This window comes from Nymphaea colorata, chromosome 4 (assembly GCF_008831285.2).
Source record: "Nymphaea colorata isolate Beijing-Zhang1983 chromosome 4, ASM883128v2, whole genome shotgun sequence".
NCBI lineage: Eukaryota > Viridiplantae > Streptophyta > Magnoliopsida > Nymphaeales > Nymphaeaceae > Nymphaea > Nymphaea colorata.
In genome coordinates, this window is record NC_045141.1 from 16587441 (window position 1) to 16606371 (window position 18931).

The 18931-nt window shown below is 39.1% G+C and overlaps 2 protein-coding genes across 2 annotated transcripts; both read left to right on the forward strand.

The window, feature by feature from the left end:
- The first annotated feature begins 784 nt into the window (after positions 1-784).
- On the forward strand, positions 785-3680 carry LOC116253753 (CCG-binding protein 1). Its single transcript, XM_031628735.2, has 3 exons — positions 785-1068; positions 2844-2917; positions 3137-3680. Exons 1-3 carry the CDS (start codon positions 849-851, stop codon positions 3452-3454), a joined length of 612 nt encoding a protein of 203 aa, XP_031484595.1. The 5' UTR covers positions 785-848; the 3' UTR covers positions 3455-3680.
- A 2653-nt stretch (positions 3681-6333) lies between these two features.
- Positions 6334-14621, forward strand: LOC116253724 (uncharacterized). The gene is made up of 9 exons (XM_031628699.2): positions 6334-6506; positions 6942-7139; positions 7865-7962; positions 10015-10105; positions 10182-10385; positions 10474-10730; positions 12855-12945; positions 13033-13252; positions 14262-14621. Exons 1-9 carry the CDS (start codon positions 6372-6374, stop codon positions 14468-14470), a joined length of 1503 nt encoding a protein of 500 aa, XP_031484559.1. The 5' UTR covers positions 6334-6371; the 3' UTR covers positions 14471-14621.
- The last annotated feature ends 4310 nt before the right edge of the window (positions 14622-18931 follow it).

The following is an 18931-nucleotide window of genomic DNA, read 5'->3' on the forward strand; positions in this document are numbered from 1 at the left end:
GACCCGACCAACCCACAGATATCACACCAAACCGGCTTAAGGGAAAACAGGAGGCACGCCAGCCGTCCATCGCGCGGGATGCGGACGGTCAAGACCGTGGTTTTGTTCTTTTAGTACAAAACCGCGAGCCCAAACAACCCGTTTCTATAGCGCGCATGCCTTACGCAAGCAATCGAGGATTGATTTTCCACCGTTCATCTAAAGATCTAAAGGGAGAAAAACGTCCGGACGTTTGTAACGTAGGGGAGTCATCCGTGTGAAAGGAGCTCGTCGTTGTGGGGGAGGGGAAAAATATCCAGGGGCGGGCCCTGCATCTGGAAAAGTAACGCGGGGCTCTAAAATATCAAACAATGGATTCAGAATCGGCCTCCTGCTGCCTCCGGTTTCGGGACGCTTTTACCGTAAAGACGATTACGCCCCTAAGATCGCGATTTTGCCCTTGTTTAAAAGATTTATGTCATCGAGCTCCCCTTCTCGACGCTCCGTTCCTGGACTCTTTGCGTTGTCTCAGATCCGGACCAAGTTCAAGTAACCAAAATGAGAAAAAGTGCATCGGATTTTCTTTTTATACCTCCGTCCTTATCCATAAACTGAAAGAGGCGGCTGCAGAACGGCCGGTCATGTGCATGGACATTCGATCATTTCACAAGGGTATTTTGGTCGACTTTGAGGCTATACATGTCTTTTGAGAAGGGGATGGATAAGTAATTTGACTAAAAAGTCCAACCTTATCCGGTGTGCTGGGGGCTTTGCTCCGTATAAAAATCCTTCCGCTTCCGTTACCGCTCTTTATTATTTCTGCCCTGAAGAAGACCGAACGTGGGAGAAGGAAGAGGAAGCGAACGAGTATGAGTGCGATCCGGTTGCTGAGTCTCAGAGCGTCGTCGGCTTGCCTGCTCGAGGCGTTCGATCGCCAGTCGAGGGCGTCCTCGACGGCGCGGGCCTCCGTCATCTGCAGTGCGCGGAGGAGCGAAGCCATCCCGAAGCTCGAGCCCTTCAGCAGGAGCAAGATCGAGAGGGGACTCAAGGAGCCTTCTCTCCTTCAGAAGTCCGAGAACGCAATTTTAGGTACGGTTGATGGCGCTCTTGATAGATCTCTCGACTTCCTCTTTCTCCTTTTCCTCTATCTTTTCTTGTTATTTTGTCTCGTTTTTGCTTTTCCGCTCATACTTTAGGGGGGATTTGTTGATTTCGACCTGTCTTGCTCGAGATTTCTTTATTTTCTCCTTTTCCTTGGAGTCAAGAAAGAGTTTGTTGGTTTTGAGCCGTTTTTTACCAAAGAATTATCAACTTTTTACAGTTCTTTGTTTGATACATGGAGATCACGAAGATCCGGAAAAGTATTGGTCGAGCTCTACTCAATTAGGCTAAATAGATATCCAACAAATATGCGATAAGAAGGAATTAAAGGAAAACCCTCAGTTTTCGAAATTTATCGACTTTTTGTTTCGATGCTCCAAGATTGAGCCAGATTTGCAAACCATGTCCTGATCCATGTTAAACTAAGTTAATACAGGAATCACTGGAAATTTACATGAAGAATGAACAAAATTAGAAGAATAATCAATCACGGGCCCCTCGATCTGAGTTTTTGCGTGAATTTTGCCAATTCGCTTTGTGGTTTCATGGTTTCTTTCATATCTGAACCCCGAGCCAACGTTGGCTTTCGTGTTCCTTGTTATTTCCTTTTATTTCTTCCTTGAAATAGTTGTCCTTCATGACAGAGGGGAGAATACGGGATGTTACTATGGCTTCTTTTCTGGAGGAAGATGATATTTTTCCGTCAAAAGCCTCTCTTGGTTAACACCATAACCACAGGGGCAAACCTGGATCTTTCTAAGTTTATTTGGTTATTTTAATTCTTCCGAATAGATTCTTACTGCCTGCTTTCGGGTGATTTCGTGAAAACTGTGCTAGTTGTTCCAAGCTTGATTTGAGTGTCAAAATTAGTTTTGTTATTGTTATTTTTTTTCTCTGTAGTAACTAGTTGTGACTTGTGATGTTACAACAACACCTTTAATTTGGTTTCTGTTTGATTCATAACCGCCGTAAAGTTCTGAGAGGCAGCTCTGGTGTTTTTAAATTAGAGCGGTTGTGGGTGGAGCCGTGGAGGTGAAACAGGGGCTTTATCTTTTCGTATATTTTTCCGAGAAATTTCTTTCCTTTTCGAGGTTTGGTCTATTTGTAGGATTAATTAAGAAAACATATGCAAGTAGATCAAGTTTTCAAGTATGATGATTCGTGTTCATCTTTACCTCTGGTTTATACCGTGTTTTGTGTCTGTTTTGTTTGTTTCCATGGACGGTTTTCTTTCTTTTTCTTGAAAGAAGTCAACTGATCAATTTACTCTTTCCATGTCGATCGATATTTTGAGAGCCGCTGGACAACGCTATTCTTGTTTACTGGGATTTGGTATTTCTAAGTTCGCGTATTAGTGAGAAAATATTCTGGAAAAGAGAAATTCTCCTATCAGAGCTTTTCAGTTGAAAAAATCTCTGATCGTTGACATGGCATAAATGGATAGGGAAAAAAAATCCGTAGGATCCACAAAACACGATAGGAGGGATAACATAGTACGAAGTTCTGCCAGAACAGACCCCACCTCAACATGGATTGAAGAATCTTTTTCTAGCTCTAAGTAGTTTTTGGCAGCGGGATTTTGCTTTTATATTTGAAATAGTAAGAGACTTGCCCTTTTATTTTCGATTCCACCTTTCTGTATCATTTTCTCACACCCATACGTGAAACGTGCTTGTGGCTTTCGTGCGTCTAAGCGGTGGCTATTCACTGTCCAGTATGCCTTGTGCAAATGTAATGATTGCTCCTCTTTCTGTATTCTGCAGATTACTGCTCCACTCTTGAAGGGGACGAGTCATACCGCTGCTGGAGAGCGTACTTTGAGCTCAAGGATTTGGAAGTAAGTTCCTCTGTTTCTCTGCCATGTTCCTGTTTCTTACTTTTTTTTCAAATTTCAGTTCCCCTCTTGAAGGTGCAAGGCTAGTACCACCAACACGTTGATGATGCTTGTTTTCCTCTATTTCATGTCTTGGGCCCTATGCAGAGTTCTAATTTAAAGCATCCAAAAGTGCGATGCCTGTAACATGAACGAATTCTAAACAAAATTTTGCCTGTGCAGAAGCAACTTCCAAAGGACGAAGTCGAGTCGCTGGTGATTCAGACGGAGGGAGTCAAGTCCCTTATCGGTTGCCTGCATGCTGTCACTGCAGCACGCGAAAAACCTCACCCAGAAATTCGCGAGAACGAGACCAAGCCTGCGCCTAGAAAGCGCGCAGACAGCACGTGTCCGATTCCTGACGGGTTACCGAAGACACAGGAGGAGCTTGAGGAAGAGGAGGCTGCCAGAATGCCCGACTCTCCCTTCACCAGGCTTCTGCGCAGCAAGGGCCGGCACCCAGCTTGGTATTCTCAGGCTCCTGACCATGAAACCGACTAGAATTTGTTACAGACGATATCAAAATGTTACCTGGTTTGAGACGTATATACATGATATATATAGAATATCCATGTGGCTTGTCTTGCATGTTTGATTTGTGAGCTGGTATTCAGGTGATTGGCCCACATGGTCATTGTACAGGCGCCTTCTGTAATTATCCATACAGCTGGTTAGGTGTCCCATCTAGTTGGCTGGTAGTGCAGGGATTTTTGCCTTTCTTAGTCTACACTAATTTTCATCCTTATCCTCTCTCTCTCTCTCTTGATTTTGAACTAAATTAGTCTTAGTACAAGTTCGGTTGTGTCACTTAACCGGCCGTTCCAACTGGTTGGGTTTTCTGTGCACCGACTCGTCAATCTTTTGGTGAAAGGGACTGTGGTGTTATCAAAACTTAGTAAAGCGAATCCACAATATGTTATGTAAGTTTCAATGACGTGTGGTAATCCGGAAGCAGTAGAATTGAGTCTGGTTAGTCGAAGCCTGCCGGTTTTTTTATGATTAAAGGCTTTGTGTGGGAGCTTTGCGTTCATGGGGAAATGTGAATTTCCTTTTGGCTATGGAATTGAGATCGTTTTACTTTTTGTTTAGCTCTCCCAACCCAGTGTATTACCGCACTTAACAACCAAATTTTACCTTTTTAAGTGTCATCTAATCTACGAATAAGTTCGCTGATTTGCTTTCGTATCTGCGGTAAGGCATTGTGTTGTGATGCAATCGGCCAATTCAGGTAGAGACCCAATTTGAGAAACTATTACTGCCCTTTTTAAGACGATGTCCGGTCGACCTTCACTTTTAAGAGTATGTTTCGTTCTCTGTTCTTGTAACAAGCGAAACAAGACATTCCATTCTGTTTTTGTCAGAACAAGCAGAACATATTGGATGTTCTCCTCTCAAGCAACAAGATTTACTTGAACAGTATCAACATTTCTCAGCTTAGGCTAGCTAATGCTTGATAGGGAGGCTGACATCCAAATCCACATTAAGTGCAATCCACGACTTAAACAAGCCGTGAGGATTTCATCGTAGCTGCAGGTCTGAGGTTTGATCTGCAGTTTTAAGATCTCCACAGATCTATGGTAGCCTCATGATGGCCTAACTGTTTTACCTATTTTTTCTAGCTTTTCATCACTTACTAGTGGCAGAGCTTAAAGTCTATAGTTAAGGTCGAATACTAATTTAAATTTAAACTTTAAGCGGTTTAATGTATAAATAAGTAAATTGTCGCAAGACATCAGGGGCGGAAGTGTCTGGCTAAGCCATGGCCCCATCCCAGCCAATTGAAATAAAAAATTACATTAAAAAAGTGAAAATTTTTAGTTGCGCCATGTATTGTGTGGATTCATATTTAGTTTGACCCACCCAGATGTAGAGGTTGAACTGTTTGCCCATCCCTGAAAAAAATCATGACTCCGTTCCTGATTGCTCATACACACTTATACATGAATAGACTATTTGTTAACGGTATTTCATCTACGACCATAGAATACCTTAACCACTAAAAAAACACATGGCATTATACTAAAAAAAACACATGGCATTATACGACCGGGGAATGACTTAACACGCAATTGTTTACCATGAAACTTTGGAAAATACTGATATCGAAATGCGCTGATCGTAAGTTGTGTGCATTTTGTTATCAATAATCAAGCAATTCAAACAAAAAAATGAGAAAAAGTTAGTCGGATCAAGCTTCTGTCCCTGGGATCCGATCCATTTCAATTCCTTTTGTTCTAAGCAATTAATTCAAAAGTCAAGGCCCAAAGAACCCTACTTTTCGAAACTTTGCCGTGACTCGCACAGCACGGGACGCAGGGCCGCAGGGGGCCGGGCATTTAGTAATTTAAGAGAACGTCAGGGGCATCTGAAGTCAACTAGCTGAAGGCGGTAGCACGGTAGGTCGCGAAATTGAAGATAACAGTTAAATTTCACCAACAGACCAATATTTTACTCTTTATTCCGGATCCTCTGATTCCTTTCAACAATTATGGAGACCCGCTTAAACTTTGTTTAAATTTTGACATACACTTTTTGTTTCCTATACAAGTAGACTGCAGTTGGGTAATGAGACTTAGTTGCACTTGGGGTGCACAAAATCCTAGCCGCCCTCATTGTCAGGGTGTATTTGTGTGTGTATGTATGTGTGTTATATATGTGTTTAAGTCGCATCTATGATTAATTTAAGCAGTTGTATACATATATGTATGTTTTCTATGTTAAACTGGTCAAGGAAAAACTAATTTGCTCACAGTTGATTTTGATAGACTTCGAGCACTGATCATATGAGTTAACAGACAAGTATTATGCACACTGTGTGTAAGCTTGCGCAAAGCTAGTCTGGTTTGTTCAACTTATGTGCCAGCCCTATTTATGGTTAGAGGATTGAGATTGAAACAGAAAAACAAATGCAACATGAATTAGTGACATGTTTAAAGATGCTTTAAGTGGAGGTAGTTTTCTAACAGCAGGACTATAGTCCCTCATGTGTATGATAAAACAATCTCTGTTCATATCACCTTATATACTTTAAGAGTTAGGACATGGTCTACTTGGGGGTATTTCGCAACAATAACATTTTCATGTATCTGTCCTAAAGGTTAAAAATTTAGCATACAAACTGCATTTTTTTGTTAGCAACTTAGCATAACCTGTAAATGTCAAAGAACATACAGATATCTAGCAAAGCAGTTCATAGGCCCTCGCCAGCCTCTCAATCTTCGACCCATATTACAAACAAACACATATTCAACAATTTCACAAAAAAATGAGCACTTTTTCAAATTTTCTAGAATCCAAGGTTTATGTCAGTTAAATTGGATGAAGTTAGTTCCTTGTAGCAACAATTTTTTTTTTCTTTCGCACTTCGCCGTTCCCTGAAATATCAGTCGCGGGGGAGAGAGAGGGAGAGAGAGAGAGAATGGCGGATAGCTCTTCCCCAAAGTTGGAGGAGCCGACAAAGGGATGGGGAGGGTGGGGATTCTCTTCTGCCTTCGCTGTCCTCTCCGACATCCAGAAGGCTGCCTCCAATGCCGCTGAGGAGATCTCCAAGAACGTATGTCCTCTCTTCGTTTTCTGTCGATGGATTCCATTTTTTGATTTCTTGGATCTCGTTCTTGCAATCGATCTCTGTTCTCTCTTCATTCGTGGCCCTTGTTTCAGATCTCGGGACTAGGTGTCTTTTTTCCTCTTGTTACTGATCGATATTAGTTCGTGTTCAACGCCATTGTCTGGTTCTTTAATGTATTTGGTTTATCAGTGTCTCTGGGATGGTGAAACCGTTAAGACTTGAAAGTTCCTTTGGCGTGACTTCAATGTGATGGAGTGTTGTTGAACGAGAAAAGGGGAACTCATTTATATGTGTGCAGGATTGGAGGGAGGTTTAGTTGAGTTTGGTGTGGTTTGGTTTTCGGTATCCATTAAGTTAGGAACTTGGCTCAAGGTTTACCATTATAATAATTGTCTTTCTTTATCTTTTTGGTGGCAATAGGCTGTTGAAGTTGCGAAGACTGCAGCGAAGGGAATCTCGGAATTGCAGAGTGTTGCTGAGACCGAGCCTGGATTATTGGCTGAGGGAAAATCGGAGGAAAGTGAAATCAAAGAGGCCGCAGAAAGTGAAACGGAAAAATTGAGGAAGTTGGCTCTAGACAAGCTTGAGAAGGCTAGTGAAGATTCAGTTTTAAGTCAGGCAAGTATTGAGTGGAATCCCGTCCACATGAATTTTCTGCTCCTGTTCTTTCTAATTGGTTCTCGTCGTAAATTGAGATATCGAAATTAATTAATAGGTAGAAATTGTTGTAGCATTTTGTAATTAACTGATGCATTTCATCGTAATAAATCCAGAAACTGACTTTCTTGTCTAGTCTTATTATTAGTCGGGTTAGCAACTGACAGTTCTTATTAAGATGAAAAAGTAGTGCAAAAATTTATCCTTTTCAACATCGTACCATGATTGTGGTATTAACTTCGCGTTTGCAATTTTCCTAGCACATATGCGTCTCTAGTGTTTCATTGTTATCTATCCTTGCGTGTAGAAGCTTGATACAACTTACATGCCAGGTGTCTTGCTGTCCTGCCCTTGAGACAAAAGCAGCATATGCATATTTATAACTTGATCTTCAGATTCTTTGCTGAGTTTGTGCATTATCATCATTTCCAAACTCACCAATCTATGGGGTTCTTGGCCTTTCCGGCCACCCATCTGTCTGCTCGTCCTAACTACTTACTCCTTAACCAATCTGTCCTTGCTTAACAAGGCAATACCCTGGGTCATTGCGCTCATTCTGTCATGCAGGAGTCAAGTTGATTTATGACTGTTGCTGGTTTCTGTTGTTAATTGTACTCTTGAGCTGGAGCATTAGCAGACTTCAACCTTTGATTAATATACTTTATGGAAACCTTTCTCATTTGCAGGGGCTCAAAGTTCTTGATAGTTCAGTTGAAAACATTACATCTGGAGCATGGCAAGCACTAAGCAGTGCTTGGAAAGGTGGCTCAACTTTGGTGCACAAGTAAGTACCATGCAACGTTCATTAGTTTGATGGTAGATATAATGGTCTTTAGTTTAGCTACATTGGGCATAGGATTCATTTCTCACGTAATGATTATCCCTGATTATTTTATTATTCATATTGCACTATTTTTCTTTCCTGTCAAACAAAGTAGAAAACACAGGGACGTGTGAGATTAACAACAATTGCAACTTGAACATTTTGAGGAAAACTTTCATTACAGTGTAGGTCCCCAGAAACCATATACATGGGTGTGGAACTGAATTTTGTTCTCATTGAGTGTTAGATTCATAGCACCTAATAATAGGCACTGGTTGATTAGACTTCATACTGTTTATGCTTAAGAAGTTCACAGAAACTTGTTTAAAGTGTGAAAAGGAAGAAAAAAAACATTGAAGAATTGTAAAACTATAAAAGGTTCAAAGAGCATAAGAAATGGCTAACCGAATAATTACTTTTAAAGACCTCAACAGATAAAAATGTGCTGTATTCAGAATTTTGTTAATTTTGATAAGTTAGTACTTTTGTTCATTGGTTCTCAATAATATGTACATTTTCAAGAAATTTAGAATGTGATACGTTAGCATTTTGGGTTTTTTTCCCAAAAAACAATTTTTTCTGCATATATTGGATATTCCATGAATGTAAAATGTAAGTAAAATTAGAAACAGCTCAGAACAGTATTTTTAATTGAAGACATAAAAGGCCATTATTAGAGTTATTAAACAGGAGATAACAGAAAAACAGAACATATACTTGAAGTATATATAGGACTTTCTTCCAAAATATTATGATATTCTTGGAACAATGTCATGATTTTTGTCTTAAGGTTGACCCTTTTATATGGTTTGAAAATGCTTGATCAAATTGAATGATGAAATATTATGATATTCTTCCAAAATAACAGAAAAGCTTTTAAGATCTCGTAAGGTTGACCCTTTGATATGGTTTGAAAATGCTTGATCAAATTGAATGATGAAATCATGATGTTGTCGTGTGTATGAACTAGCAAAGCTTCTTAAAAATATCAACATGTGATGAGTTTTTTAGATTGTTTGTTTCTTTGTCGTGTATGAAATGGTGATGTGATTCCTTTCTATATGTAAAATTGATACAACGATCTTACTAAGGTTGTTCCAGTTGATCAAATAAATTGATAAAAGCTGATGAAGAAAATTCATCTGTGTTAAAGAAGGAAATTTTAAGGAGTTTCCTTTGCATATTAAAAAATGAATGGGAGTAAAGATAAAAGCCGAAGGATGCTATCCACCTAAATTGTTAAAAATGTAAGTCAAAGTTGACAAAACCTAAAAGGACCAATTGGGACCAGTTGGGACGACTTGTTCCAAGCCAATTGACCATAAATAAATAAACACATACTATGCAGAAACGAGTTGAAACATGTATATCACTATATCTATACAAAGAATGCAAGTATGTAGTTATAGGTCAGAAAGTAGTCTGTTGACCAATGATGAGGTTGACTAATTAAGTAATTTGGCCAACTAGTTGCTGGTTTGAATTTTGAACACAGGTTGGTTGATAACTTACTCAATTGACTAGTTGAACTGGTTGGCTGACTAGTGGGGGTTTTTACAACTAAGCTAACTGCTGAAGGAAAACGATCCTAGAGCAAGGAAATATAGAGAACAGGTTAAGGACATCTAGATTTTGAAAAATTTGTTTATTTCATTTTTCAAACAAGTTGATATTTGTGCTTTATTTTAGGGGAACAAAATCTTATTCTTCTTTAAGGTACCTTTCAAGATTATAACTCTAATTCTGCCAAAAGACGGGAATATATCTGGCATTAGCTGGACATGAACATGGTTTCTTTATGTGTTTTTTTCTCCTTTTTCTTTTGGATACATATATGATTGAGAAGCAGTATCCACATTTGATATTTGATGGCCTGGTGGTGATGAATTATTTCTTTTTTTACATCACTCCATTATATAGCATTTTCCAATTTTTTGGGAGTGGGTTGTAATTTTTTTTCTTTGGTTAAATTTATCATGCTTTTCTTAATGATTAGGTTAATTTGATTTCCAGGCTTGAGAGTTCTGCTACAAACCTTGCTGATTCCATCCAACATGGTGGTCTACCTGTAAATGCGTCTTCCCTTGCACCTTCTATAATAGAGGTACTATATTTTTTTCTGTTATTGTGGCTGTTCTATAAAGCCAAGCTTACCAGTTACACTCTTGTTTGTGTTTTAGACTGGGAAAGCTTTTACAGCAAAGGGAATGCAAGTGTTAGAGTTTGTTGGCAAGGAGACTATAGACTTGTTGATTGATGAAACTGGGATTGAAGTTGATAAGGACCCGAGTGAAGCCGAGCAACATGATGAAGAGGAGCAGTTTTCTGATGACATTTCATTTGATCGATGTTTTTACATTTATGGTGGTCCGGAGCAGCTCGAGGTTAGAAACTTAGAACCTTTATTGACTGAACCCTCATACCTGATGGTTCCAGAAGCAGTCAGATGACAAATTTGTTTGTGCATGCTAGGAACTTGAAGCTTTATCCAATCATCACATGCTTCTGTTTAACCGTAAGAAGACAAAATTGCCACCTGCGCAGAAGGCCTTGTATGATGGGGAGCTCAAGCAGGTTAAACTGATTTTAACTTTAAATACTGAAAACGATGGTAGCAGCTTGGATCTAGACAAGGGAAAGACGGTTGAGACGATTGAGGTGGCTGATGGTAGTGAGATGAAAGCATTATGTGAATCAAGTGTCAGCAAAGCTGCTGAAATGGCTGCTGGGTAAGCCCTTCCACCATCTTTACTTGGAAAAGTTTTTGGTTCTTCTGTAAGCACCAAAATCTGTTAACGATTCTTCCAACATGAAGCAACAATAGTATGGATTTTGAAACTTCAAAGTCAAAATATTCTGGATAAGTGCACGTGAAACCTTATGTACAACTTTTAAGCCTGTATTTGTACTTGCTGCATTTGATTTTTACACTTTTCTTGAATTTTTTTTTTTGTTCAAATTATCATAAAAATATTATCAGTTCTGCGCTGTCTAGTGTTGGCACCAATGCTGTAAAAGGCATTTGTAACATGTATCGGTTAGGCCGATCTATACTCATATCGTAATGTATCCTAAAGTTTTTTTTTTTAATTCATAAAAGATCAGAAAAAATAGGAGAAATATGGAAAAATATTGAAAAATATTGAAAAATAAATAAAATGTGTTCTATATAAAAAAATTATCACACAAATAATGAATATTCATGATTCATCATTTATAAGTAACGACACACTAATAAAATAAAGTTTAAACTTTAAAGTCTTCTACATCACCAATAAAACATACAATTCATAATTGTTCAATGTCAAATAAGAATTGAAATTATGATTAATTAGCATCATGATTGTCATCAATCAATACAATAATTATCGTCTTCTTCATCTTCATCATCATCCTTTCAAACTGGTGATTTCTCTCTTAAATTGATGCTTTCTTGGCAATTTCTCTTTAAAATGACAAAAACTCCCTTTTCCCACAGCTTTTGGGAACATTGAAAATGAAAGGAGAGACAATTTTTCAATAGATACCTCAAAATAAGGAGAATCAAACCTCTTTTAAAAAACAGACCGTATCGGCTGTACCGTACAATACAGGGACCATATTATAAGGTACAGCTAATACAGGCACAATACACAAGCATTTTGTGTATCGTACCCATATCGTATAAACTTTTTCAACCTATACGATATGTATTGTATGATATGGCTCCATATAGTGCAATACATATAACATTGGTTTGACACTATTTTCCCTTTGTCAGTGAGTCCAAAGTTTTTATATGGTTCATAGAAAAAGCAAATCATAGCTTATGGAAATTTCCACCCAACATTAAGTATGTTGCTTGGATAATTTATTTGTCTAGAAGAACTATAAAACCACCATTTTAAATTTTACCTCATTCTATTGTTTTGTTTGGCTTTTCTTGATGGTGAGAATTTATCTTATTTTCTCTGTTTCTGGAGCTAGTTCTCTATGCTGATGTTAATTCTTTCTTAATCCATACCACCTTGTGTTAGAGTGTGGAGCCTGATCCCAACTTAAGAGTCTTCCCCTGTGGCGTTATTGTAATTCGTTCCCTTTTGCAGTGTTGCCCTAAGCTTTATTAGAGGGCTATGTCTCTTCTAACTGTTCTGTGGAATAGTGGGGACTGAACTGAGTCTGGCCGTGGATGTAGAAAGACCTTAGTCTTTCTGAACCACAAAAACCTGATGTTCTTGTGTGTTTGCTTCCATCTCTTCTTCTTAATCTCGAGGGTGCAAGAGGGATTTGTTCTTAACACCTTATGCCACACAAAACGTGCTGCAAATTTTACAACTATTTTTAAAGTGTGCTTCTGGTTCACTGCATTCTACCTTTACCAGGCATAGTCCACCTCATAGGGTTTAATCCTACTAGCTGTATGCTAGTACATGCAAATCAAATTTTATTCTTGAAGAACAAACTCGTTCTGTCATGGTAGACTTGCTGGTGGAGAGAAAGCGATGGAATGTGGTGGCTAAATTTGTGTTCTTTGTTATGCCATATATTCCTTTTCTCTACATTATTTTGTGTTAGTATTTTTTTTTCTGCGATATTTGTGATTTTACGTATATGCCTTCCTTTTCTTGTTTCCTTTAGACTGACAATCCTATGTCACATGATGCTTGGTATCACTTTAAATTACTTTTTGTGATTCTGTTATATATGTCATTTTTATCACTTTGGAATACTTGTATATACATCAAATGCAAATCTGGATCTTATTTTTTATCTATTTTTTTATTTACTAAAAAAATTGTGTGTTTTTAGATGTGCAATTGTTTTGTTTCTTACGGTTGCTAAAAGATGTCATATGCTGATCGTCATTTGTGCAGGTTTGCAGCAGCTCTTGAGGGAATTGCTGCAAACGAAATAATTCAGCGCACTACAGGCAGACTTGAAGCAATTCATTCAGAGGGCGTACATGTAAATTGCTTATGTTGTAATTTGGTTATCTTGTGTTCTTTTTGCATGTGCTATATGCTGAAAGGAATTTTCTGGGTCATTATGCAGCGTCTCTCAGAACTATGCTGCTTTGGAGTTTCACAACTTTTGATGCTTGGAAAATCTATGATGTCAAGTGTTAACAAGTCACAGGATGATGAAATTGAGGAGGATGGTGGTGACAAAATTGAGTGGCCTAATGATTCCATCTCGAAAGCAAAGCTCATTAGGTTGAAAGCACAGGCAATCACTGGAGATGTGGCAGCAGTCTCTAACAGTTTTGTAACAGGTAAGTTGTTGCCATGTAATTGTCTTGACTATACATTTTAAACAGTTGTTTGATATGTGAAGTTCTTTATATGAATGGTTCAAACCCTGCTCCAAGTTTAAAATCATTGATGAATCTTTTATTCATTGCCTGTTCTGATTGGTGCAACAAGTTTCAATAACATAGACAATTTCACCCTATCAACAAATTCATGATGTCACAACCTTAATATCCTGGCAACAGGTGTGGACAATTAAGGAACATGTCAAACTGTGATTTTGCCTTTCAATAGTGAAATTTTTAATTAGAATATTTATGGTGAATGCTTGTTCGTGTGTGGTATTAGAACACTTTTCAAGTGAAAGATAATCATCCTTTAGGTAGGAAAGAATATGATTAGGCGTCCTCAGGTGGGGAAAGAATTGGCTTCATTATTGATTAGTAATACGTCCCTAGTTGATACGGGAGAATCCCACATGGTGAACTATCCTACTAGCTTTTGTGAGGAAATTTACTTCTGGTGAAGCAAATGCTGAGTATTATTGTCTGGGTTGTGCCATTTTAACAATGTCTGGAGTTTATACATAAAGGGCTCTGATGGTATCATTTTTGTCATGGATTGAGCTCTTCTATTTTTCTTGTCTTTAATAACCAACTGAAATATCCATTTTATGTAAAGCATGCTTAAGAAGACAAAGGATATTGGTCCAATAATAGTCTCTTGGTTAATATGGGCTTTACAAACTTTACTTGTGCATTGTCCATGGCATCTTTAGACCATGTCTACTTGTCTTTAATAAATTTAATAGTCCATTTTCTTCGAAAACATCGTCATTTCTTTGAGTGGCACTGAGAGGAGCTGAAGCAGCATGCTGCCTTTTGTTGTCTTGTAAGTTTGTTGGTAATCTCACTAGTGCTTTACTTGATATTGTTATCTGAATCTATTCAGAGGGAACATGCAAGTTTATTGATTGTTGAATGGTAGGCTGTTTTTTTTTTATTCATTATATAACAAGATGCAATTGTGCAGGCATTTCAGATGTGCTAGAAGCCTATGTAGCTGCAGTAAAGAAGGCATCTACCGACAGTGGGCTTCTGCAAAATAGCTCCATCCATGATAAAGCTCATGCTATCTCTGATTACCTGCATGCCGACAAAGCTACTGCGATTGACAAGATCCAGGATGGATTGCAATATTTGGCATATATTGTCATTTCCACCTCCATGACAACTGCCTAAAAGAAGTTAAACCAATCCACCGCTTTATGTTGTCACGATTCTCCGTGCATTGTGTATATAATTTTTACTTGCATCCATCGATTCAGTTCCATTATATTGTACATTGGAAAGTTGCTTACTATTTGTTGCTAGCTTGCGCAAAAATATCAGATATGGGCTTCTTTTTGGCCTTAACGCCAGCTAGATACGCAAATTTATACGTAGTGAAACCACTCTCTGAGCTTTCTATCTGAAGAATATGTGGTCGATGTTCTTCCAATAGGGAACTCGCCAAATGCCGAACTGGTAATGAGGTCCTACTCTTGTCACTAGGCCTTGAACAAGCAGAACACCAAATATGACTTAACGTACGAGTCCACTACAGGGAGTCAAATCGGTCACTCGGTATTTTGACTGCATGTGCAGTGACTGTACTTCACTTCACCGTGTATTTTAACTCAATGCTTCTAAATCAGTTCACTTACTATTGCAATTCAACCATGTGAACTGTCAGCTGTATCATTCATTTTTCTTCCAAGTGTACTGGCGAGCTGTTGGCATATATAAGATTCATGGTGCCAGTGGTATTCAACACGAGGTAAACCTGATTTCGATACGTGAACATTCTGAACCGATAGGTATAAGCTCTGCCTGCTGCTGGTCAATGTCACAGTTCTGCCTTTTGGAAACCCTTTCTCATACGCAAAGATAGGGTGGAAAACCAACTGTTCTTGCAGAGAAAACCACCTTAGTCAAGACGGGCGGGCCATGCTTGAACATGGGAGTGGGCATCGACTCAGGCCGAAGAACTGGAGGAAATTGACCTACCACAGTGCATGTGCAAAGCTGGCTCAGGCCTACCACAGCCTAAAACTAACAGGTGCGCTTCAGTTGAGCCCGGGTTTCCAAAAGGGAGAATTCAGACCTGGCCTGGCTTGGCCAGCCCACTTGTTCGGTCCTATGTGCACCTGAACTGATACATTCTATTGGAGCCTCTATTTCCCGAAGGTTTCCTTCTGAATTAATCAACAACAGTGATGCTACTGTCTGTTTTGTACACATGTTTCAGAACGATCTACTGCCATTCAGCACCGTTGGAAAGGACCAGCGGGCAATTTCTTTTTGCTATTTCTCAAAGGCAGTTTACGCTGTGCAAATTGTGCAATGCCTGCTCACGACTAGGTGAGAATCTAATCACACAAGAGACTATCTTTTTGAAATTCGACAAATGCTTTCTTATTTTGTTTTACAAGGTACCAGATAAAGATCCAACCACTTGATGGACTAGTAGGAGATGAACCTAGAGCGAGCTCCAACAGGAACTACGTAGCAGACAAAGCAAAAGATGGGAAGTGGAGATTAGATAGAGACGCGGCCAACTTGACCCAGCCATCCACTCTCTTGTAGGGTAGGCATGAGGTCACCTTGTGTCATACGTATCTTGCACTACAGACAACATATCTCTCCCTGACAGTTCTGCTAATATACTACTAATAGCTGATGAATTTCTTATGGTAGAGAAACAAAATGGTCCTATTGACAGGTGTAGCCGCAGACTTTTGGCCGAGTTACTAATTCAAAAAATCTTTAGACCCTTCAGGGGCTGTTTGATAATGAGAACAGATTATTATTGTCCCAGGAAAGATTGGGCAGATTGGTAGAACACTCCTAACAATGTTCTAGCTCAAATCTTTGACTATATTCATAAAACAGTAATGAACTGTTATTGTTTTTCAAACACCCCCCAAAGACACCAACATACGAATAAGCAAGTGGTTGGAAACAACTAATATGTAAGGAAATAAATTGTGTCGGATGTTGTGGGCCACTGTTCACACTATCCCACGTATGGCTCCACTTCCTGGTGACCGTTTTCTTGATAAACTTCTCGTCCTACGGCAGAGTCTTTCTATCACTTTGCTCATATGGGAAATGACAGGCGCATTATTTGTTTGAGATTGAACATATTCTAATGCTTATACAATTATTTCGATATCATTATTCAACAGTTTAAATAAGTGGCATCTTGTTTTATATAAATGTCATGCGGCTGTCAGGTTTTACCACTATTCACGTGAAGGTGAAAGGTTGAAAATTGAACTCGTAGATGTTCTACCCCATGACATTGCATCAGATCCAATATAGGAGTTTTGCCTTTTTCTAGCTGGGCAGAATCCGATTCTCTGTGCTGATTGCCGACCTTAGCCATTGCATTCATGGTGCCTCTCTTTTTAAAAGGCAATTGCATTGTGGAGGAAGCAAGCTCAGTTGCTGGCATTATGTGCTTTGTTCATGGCTCAGTCTTACGTCTGCTGGAGAAGGCTACAGTTATCTCCCTCTATCGTTATTATATAAAACGCCTCTGATCCTGCAACTTGTATTCGCTGCCACTATCGGTGCCCATATCATCTTCCCTAGAATCCGGTCGATGCTTCCTACCAGTATGGCCAGATATGGTGTCTTTCAAAATTATTGGGCCAAAATGGTAGTGCATATCCTATATATATATATATATATATATATATATATATAGAGAGAGAGAGAGAGAGAGAGAGAGTTGCAAAATTTTGAAGAATACACCTAAACTTTTGGCGATAACAAATTGACCTAACTTTTTCATACTCCTAAAACCTGTGAAAATTTTCATCGTTAAGCAAATTTCATGTTGATTAGTTTGCATTGGAGTCATACAGTCAAGTCATGTTTAAACATTCATAAGTTACCACCCAACAGTTGAGTCAAACTCCACCATTCCCTCATAACCTTCCGTACTAAACTTGCTTTCGGTGCTTCGGGTGATGTCACAACTTATGAAGCACGGAAAGCTCCTCGGGTGACAACTTATGAAGCACGGAAAGTTCGAAATAAAGACTGACCAACCAGCCTTTCCCAATCATTGTGTCAACTCCCTCAAAGATGTTTAATTATATATGTTAATTCACTACTTATTAAAAAAAAACTTATTTCTATCTGCAAAATAAAATGTTTTTTTTTTCAGTTACTCAACAACTGACTCCGCATAAATAAACTTGTGAGCATTTTTATTAACCATAAAAGAACTTAAGTGTTCTTCACTCGATGTTAAACGTTTTGATGATGGATTCATTTTTTATATGCGCTTTGAAAAAGTACTTGCCTGTTATTTTTACTGAATTCATCTCTCATGTTCTAATAATAACAAATAGGAAACCGCTCTGCTCTGCGTTAAAGAGGGGTGGTACGTGATCATTCGTCTTCCCGAACCTTCACAAAAGTCTTCCAGTTGTGCATGAAAGCCGACGTCATTGAACCCATTGATATAATCTGGCGACACCCTGTACACTAAAATTTGTAGCTTAACAAACTATTCGTCTCATATCGGATCAAAGATTTACATTTAAGAACCTCATTTGTTCTTCCGCGTTGCCAAAGTGTCTGATCAGAATGAAAGCGGGAACATGTGATGTTTAAGTTTGTACATCTAAAAATCTGGAATCAGATCTCAAGGTAATCAAATCAAGATCTCGAGCAACGAAATGTTCTCAACTTCCAACCCCTTAGTAATTCATCCGATCACTACTTTCTTTTATTTGCTTGGCATCGAATCTAGATTCCTCATTCCTGTCAAGCGCATCCAAAACCGTTTCTGTCAACGTTGGTGCATGTCATTCAACAGATAAACTCCAAAAGAGCAGAGAAAAGCAATACCAAAGAGATATTTTCTCACAGAAGTATGGGAAAAGGGTTCAAGCGACCTCAAGAAGATCTAAATTAAACGCTACCCTCTACTGATTATTGAATCAAAGCTTCAACCTCAGCATCAGTCCAATTTCATTTTCTTTCTTCCAATCGAATCTGAATTCGTTCGGACTGTTGAATGGATGTCGTACCGCCACCACCACCGCCGGTATCGCCACCGTCAGCGCCACCAGGTAAGCGATGGAGTACGGCATCGAATGGATTGATTGGACGGTGGTGGTGGGGATAGAGAAAGGGACGTGAGAAAATCCGGCCGACAGAATCCAACGAAATCCACGGCCGACGCTCTGCCCGTGATGACGCGTGTCGACACGGGCAGACCTCCTTCCTGACCAAGAGAGCAACTGGACGGGCGGGGAGGGGCTGCCGCTCTCCCTCCCCACCTGCCCCAATGCCTCACGTTAACCAAGATACCTGCCATCTCCAGTACGAACCCTCTTTCTTTTTCTAGATCAGTGTTTTGTCTGCCCTTATATTCTCTCTCTAAAAAATTCTGCACGGTTGATGCATGACTCAGAGAGAGAGAGAGAGAGAGAGAGAGAGAGAGAGAGGTGGGTTTGTTTTCTAAGTTAGACAGGGTTTTTAGTGCCTGATTTCTGCAGTTATATGTATCATTGGGCTTTCACTTTTGTGTTCTTAAAATTTATCCGTTTGAACGTCAACTGCTTTGTTCATTACCAATCATTCAGTTATGGACAGCGAGTTGAGCACTCCAGGAACTTCAGGAATCTTCAATCATAATTC

Coding starts and splice junctions, on each gene's coding strand:
- LOC116253753 (XM_031628735.2), top strand. CDS start 849: ATGAGTGCGATCCGGTTGCTGAGTCTCAGAGCGTCGTCGGCTTGCCTG. Junction 1,069..2,843: donor GTCCGAGAACGCAATTTTAG/GTACGGTTGATG, acceptor TGTATTCTGCAG/ATTACTGCTCCACTCTTGAA. Junction 2,918..3,136: donor TTGAGCTCAAGGATTTGGAA/GTAAGTTCCTCT, acceptor TTGCCTGTGCAG/AAGCAACTTCCAAAGGACGA.
- LOC116253724 (XM_031628699.2), top strand. CDS start 6,372: ATGGCGGATAGCTCTTCCCCAAAGTTGGAGGAGCCGACAAAGGGATGG. Junction 7,963..10,014: donor GGCTCAACTTTGGTGCACAA/GTAAGTACCATG, acceptor TTTGATTTCCAG/GCTTGAGAGTTCTGCTACAA. Junction 12,946..13,032: donor TTCATTCAGAGGGCGTACAT/GTAAATTGCTTA, acceptor GTCATTATGCAG/CGTCTCTCAGAACTATGCTG.